Source organism: Calidris pugnax, unplaced genomic scaffold (genome assembly GCF_001431845.1).
Source record: "Calidris pugnax isolate Ruff unplaced genomic scaffold, ASM143184v1 scaffold30, whole genome shotgun sequence".
Taxonomy (NCBI): domain Eukaryota; kingdom Metazoa; phylum Chordata; class Aves; order Charadriiformes; family Scolopacidae; genus Calidris; species Calidris pugnax.
Window position 1 is genome coordinate 4,050,924 of NW_015090776.1, and position 5,800 is coordinate 4,056,723.

General features: G+C 59.7%; 1 protein-coding gene across 1 annotated transcript in view; it reads left to right on the forward strand.

Annotated features, from left to right (window-relative positions):
* Positions 1–4,679, forward strand: part of CCDC102A (coiled-coil domain containing 102A) — a 5,295-nt gene extending 616 nt beyond the window's left edge. Inside the window, 11 exon segments of the mRNA XM_014947919.1 lie at positions 1–11; positions 14–63; positions 502–563; positions 642–668; positions 1,501–1,608; positions 1,724–1,832; positions 2,075–2,191; positions 2,277–2,486; positions 2,754–2,924; positions 3,036–3,139; positions 4,154–4,679. The exon segment at positions 1–11 is cut by the window's left edge and continues 616 nt beyond it. Of these exon segments, the coding sequence (XP_014803405.1) occupies positions 1–11; positions 14–63; positions 502–563; positions 642–668; positions 1,501–1,608; positions 1,724–1,832; positions 2,075–2,191; positions 2,277–2,486; positions 2,754–2,924; positions 3,036–3,139; positions 4,154–4,280 (1,096 nt within the window). The 3' untranslated portion in view covers positions 4,281–4,679.
* The last annotated feature ends 1,121 nt before the right edge of the window (positions 4,680–5,800 follow it).

The window sequence follows — 5,800 nt, forward strand, 5'->3', positions numbered from 1 at the left end:
GAGGCCGACCCTGAGCGGGAGCCTGTGAGGGACGTGGGGGCCGAGGCACCTCAAAAAGCCAAGGTGAGGGTGAGGGGGGGGGGTCCTCGCACCTGGCAGCTGCCTGAGGGGTCACCACAGAGGGCGGGCAGCAGTGGGGGGGGACAGACTCCTCTTGGATCTGTGTGGCAGAGTGAGATCCTTGGATGAGCATGGCGGGGGTCAGCCCCCTCAGACCCTCTTTGAGCAACATGGTGGTTTTGGACCTCTCTCAGAGCAGTGTGATGGGGTCAGACCCCTCTCGGGGCAGAGTGGAAGGGGGTCAGACCCCTCTTGGGGCTATGTTTTGGGCTTGGACCCCTCTCGGAGCACTGTGATGGGCTTGGACCCCTCTCAGAGCACTGTGATGGGCTTGGACGCCTCTCAGAGCACTGTGATGGGGTTGGACCCCTCTCAGAGCACTGTGATGGGCGCGGACCCCTCGGAGCAGTACAGGGGCATCAGAACAGAATGCAAGGGGAGTCAGACCCCTCTTTGAGCAACATGGTGGGTTTAGAGCCCTTTGAGAGCAGCTAGGGAGGGGGGTCAGACCCCTCTTGGAGCAGTATGATGGGCTCCCACTTGGAGCAGCCTTGGGGGTCAGACCCCTCTTGGAGCAGCAGATCCAGGAACCCGCAGAGCCCCAGGAAGCAAGGTCACCTTGGCCCTGGCCTTCCTTGGCCTTTCCCTTTGGAGGCCTTAGGCAAAAGTCAGTGTGACAGTCCAGGGTACAGTGGCTTTGGCAGTGCCAGTGGCACCTCCCAGTGACAGCTCGAGTGCCAGAGTGTCTATACGGGCTTCTGGCAGAGGTCAGCGCTGATGGGAGAAGGAGGAGGAGGAGGAAGGAGGGAACACCAGAGCCAGCCCAGGGTTGCTGCCAGCTCTTCCAGCTGTCCCCTCTCTGCTGCCATCAGCTCTGTCACGACGCAGAAGTCACCACTCAGGGTACCACACTCTGCCAGTTCAGTCCACCTTACAGCCAGTGGCAAATACGAGCCTAAGCTGAGCATCTCCCGCGGGCTCCCGCTTGGTCCCCGGGGATGTCCCATCCCCAGAAAACGCCTTGCAGCTCATTTACTGTGTGCTTGGAGGGGCCTGGTAGAAGATGGCCCACCCGGTGGTCGTGGTGAGGTCGGTGTAATAAATCCGTATCATCTCATCCCAAGTTTCCAGCGAGACAGGGAGCTGGCAGCAGAGCCCAGTGGTGTATGGGAGCTCCCCTGGGGAGAGGGGTCCCTCTTCATCAGCCTCGGGGGGGCCCTGGGGACTGGAGGGAGGGATGCTCTTGGGGTGAAGGCTGGGTGCTGTAGGGGATGGGAAACCAGGGCTACCCTCTCAACCATGGGTGAACCCTGTCCCCTGCGCCGGGCCACCCATGTTGCTGCAGGAGCTGGAGCTGATGGAAAACATCTTGACAAGCAAGCAGGATGAGAGTTGGGAGCAGCGGGGCCCCCGGGCCTCCTTCACCCGCCAGGAGCGGAGCCGCCTGCTCTGGGAGGACGTCAGTGTCATGGAGGAGGATGCCACCAAAGTCACTGCCCTGAAGCTGAGGCTGGATGAGTCCCAAAAAGTGCTGCTCAAGGAGCGAGAGTGAGTGCTTGGGGTGTTATCCTTGCAGGCTGCCGGCCCTGCCCAGCCCTGTCCCACTAAGGATGGGACATCCCCTGGGGTCCTGCCGGCCATCACCACCGTTGCCTCTCCCCAGGGACAAGCTTGCACTCAGCAAAAACATTGAAAAGCTGGAGGGTGAGCTCAGCCAGTGGAAGATCAAGTATGAGGAGCTCAACAAGAACAAGCAGGAGGTGATGAAGCAGGTGAGCAAGGTGCCTGGGGACCAGGGGTGACCTGTGGGGTGGCCCATCCCTGGTGGGTAGCATGTCCTGGTGGGTTGACATGGTGACCCACGGACACCCTCCCCACTCCAGGTTGCTCATTAAAGGGTCTTAATTAGTGATATTAAGCCAGTTGGTCTGGGCACAGAGGTTGGGTGCAGGCAGGGCTCCAGTGACGCAGGGTGGGTACTGCCCACCTTGGGTGCTGTGTCCTCCCCCTGCAGCTCAACATCCTGAAGGAGATCCACCAGGATGAGCTGGGGCGCATCTCTGAGGACCTGGAAGACGAGCTGGGTGCTCGCTCCAGCATGGACAAGAAGCTGGCTGAGCTGCGTGCAGAGGTGAGGCTGAACCCCAACACGGGGGGCGAAGGGAGTGGTGAGGGGGATCCCCACTGCCCCTGGCCACCCCATGTCCCTCTCCCAGATGGAGCGGCTGCAGGCAGAAAATGCAGCTGAGTGGGGCCGGCGAGAGCGGCTGGAGACGGAGAAGCTCAACCTGGAGCGGGAGAACAAGAAGCTGCGGGCGCAGATCGAGGATCTGGAGGAGGTGCTGGCTCGCAAGCGGCGCCAAACGGCCAGTGCCCTGGACACCGACCTCAAAACCATCCAGGCCGAGCTCTTTGAGAAGAACAAGGTGCCGTGCGGGTGGTTCTGTCCCCTGCCAGCCCTCCCTGGGTGACCCTGTCACTTCAGTGGTGGCTCAGCATCCCCCAGGACCTCCTCAAGGCCAAACTCTGTCACCACCCTTCATCTAGGGGATGATGGTGACCCTGTCCTTGTTCCATAAGCTCCTCCATTGTGGGGTGGGGTGGTAGAAAAAGTCCCTGTGGAGGGTGAAGGGGGCATCCGGCAGTGGGGGTGGCTCTCACCCACTCAGCTCCCCACCCTGTGCCCACCGCAGGAGCTGGCTGACCTGAAACACGTCCATGCCAAGCTGAAGAAGCAGTACCAGGAGAAGATGGCCGAGCTGGCCCATGCCAACCGCCGCGTGGAGCAGCATGAGGGCGAGGTGAAGAAGCTGCGCCTGAGAGTGGAGGAGCTGAAGAAGGAGCTGGCCCAAGCTGAGGATGAGGTGGGGAAGCTTGTGCTGGTAGAGGGGGTCAGGGTGGGAGGCTCTGCTTCCTCTGCGGCTGCTGACAGCTCCATCCCATCCCATTCCACCCTGTCCCATCCCATCCCGCAGTTGGATGAAGCCCACAACCAGACGCGAAAGCTGCAGCGGTCGCTGGATGAGCAGACGGAGCAGAGTGAGAGCTTCCAAGTGCAGCTGGAGCATCTGCAGTCCCGGTGAGCGAGGGACCGGGGGAACCCCGGGGGGGACCAGCAAGGACCCAAAGGTGGGATGACATTCTCCTTGCCACCATCCCTCAACCAGCATCTCCCTGGTTGAACCCTGGGCTAAGGGTGGCCCAGGTGTCTTTAACATCCTTGGAGTGTGTGCAACCATCCTTGAAGCAGCCTTAACCTCCCCGTTAAACCAGCACAAGGCTGCCCACAGACCAGTACAGCTCGGTTTCACACAGCTTGGGGTTTTGCCCACTGGTAACTCAGGGCCAGGCCAGGCTCAGAGTGTCCCACACCAGTCTGGGGAGGCAGGAGGTGGGTTTTATTGTCCTTAAAAACTTCTCCTGGCCTCGCTTCGCCTCTCTGGCAGTAAAGAGCTGAAATGGCCGTGAGAGATCGATGCTGTGTCTCCGGGAGGCACTGGGGGGGGGGTTGTTTTTATAATCTTCCTTTATTTTATTGGGACATCTTCACTAAATCATGGAGGAATAATGGAGGCTTCGTCTTCCCCCCTCCCCCCTTCAGCCTCCTTGTGCGCTCACACTTAAATAATTCATGCTTTCCAGTAAAACAGCAAACTGGTTGGATCCAACTGGGTCCTGGGCCTTTGATTTCAAATTTGCTTCATAAATTTGAGGAATTTTAACGTGAGGGCGAGTGAGGAAACTACCCCAGGCTCCTGGGAATGGGGACTCTTGGGGTTTTACTAGGGAAGCCCCATTTTAGGGGGACGACTTCTCCCTGCCCCACACTCTGGGCTGGGTCTGAGCTGCCCAGAGTGGCGGTACCCAGTCCCAGAAGGGTCTTAGCCAGTGCCCCACACAAGTGGGCATCACTTGGGGACCCCCAGCCCTACAGGAGGGGCTGATCCTGTACCCCGAACTTAGTGGGAGTTGCAGAAACGGGTCTCACTGGGGTGCAGCCATGCTGTAGGGATGCAGGGGGATGGGCTGGTCTTCAGCGTCCCCCCGGGGCTGCCCCCCACCACTCCCCACCCCAGCAGCTCTCTCTTGGCAGGCTGCGGCGGCAGCAGAGCACCCCGCTTTTCGGCAAGATGCGCAGCACCCGCTTCGGCCCCGACGATGCTGGGGATGGCACCAGCGACCCCGACGAGGACGAGGACCTGCAGATCCAGGTGCCCTAGAGCCCAGGGCAAGGCGCCACCACCTTGGGGACATCCCATGGCAGTCTTCTGCCCACAAGTGCCTGTCACCACAGTGCCTGGCCATACAGTGACCTGTGTATTGATGGGGAAGCTGAGTCCCAGAGCAGCAGGAAGGAATTTCCCCAGGGATGCTCCAAGCCCACTGCCTCTCAGACAGTATCCGATGCCCCTCGCCCACTGCATCTCCTGGGACACATGGGCACCAAAGGCAGCGTCACCTGAAGAGCCCAGGAGGAGGAAGTACAGGACAGAAAGGGGCACCGAGCCCTGCTGCCAGCCACACTCTCCTGCCCACATTTTTTATATATTTTATATATATGTATGTATTTGTATATGATTTTTTTATTATAAATACAGAGCCCAGAGGGGTCCAGGGTCTGGTGGTGGCTTGGGCTGCTGCTCTGTCCCCATGCAGGAGGGAGGATTGAGGGGACGGGGCGGGGGGACAGCATCCAGGAGACGGGACATTTCTCCACAAGCCACATGCCGGGCTGGGCGTGCGGCTGCTGGCGTCACCCTGCTGCCACCACTGTCCCCACGCCTGTGAGGTGAGACACGGGAGCTGTGGCAGGGGCTGGTGACATGTGTAGCCATAGAGGTGGCTGTGTCTGCAGGGCTGGGGCGGGCAGGCAGAGGTGCCCACCCGTGGGTGCAGGGTCTCACCCTGCGGAGGTGTAGGGGTGCTCACCCGTGGGTTCAAGGGTGCTCACCAGTGGGTACAGAGATCATCCCCTGTGAGTTCAAGGGTGTTCACCAGTGTGTACAGAGATCACCCCCTGTGAGTTCAAGGGTGTTCACCAGTGTGTACAGAGATCACCCCCTGTGAGTTCAAGGGTGCTCACCAGTGGGTACAGAGATCATCCCCTGTGAGTTCAAGGGTGCTCACCAGTGGGTTCAAGGGTGCTCACCAGTGGGTACAGAGATCTGGGTTCAAAGGTGCTCACTGCTGAGTGTAGGGATCATCACCCATGGATGCAGAGGTGTTTGCCCATGGGTGCAGGCGTGCTCACCTATGTGTGCAGGGTGCTCATCCATGGGTGCTGCCCCTCCAGCCCAGGCCCCTGCAGCCCAGCCCCCACAGAGCAGGGCCTTGCGAGGCTTGGAGTTGCTCAGACACAACCTTATTAAAAATTAATATTTCAGTGAGCTAATCCCCTCGCTCTGCCTTTTAATTGATTGGCTAAAAGCATGGCTCTTTGCTGCTTGGGTTGTTTTTTTTTAATGCCTTTTTATTTCCAGTGATTATTCATTTTTTTATGGCCCAACAGGTGAGGCTGTGGGGGTGGAGCTGCCCGTCTGTGGCGTCAGTGGGGACCCTAAAAAGCAGAGTTTGGGGGGACAGAGAAAGGGGGGACAGGGAGGAGGAGTTGGGGGACAGCAGCTGGGTGAGAGGCTGCCGCGACTCGGCAGTGCCCGCGGGGCGTTCACTCTGAAGCCTAACGATGTGCGGGTGGGAAGCCTCTTCCAAGGCGGCTGCTGGTGGCTCGGATGGGGCTGGG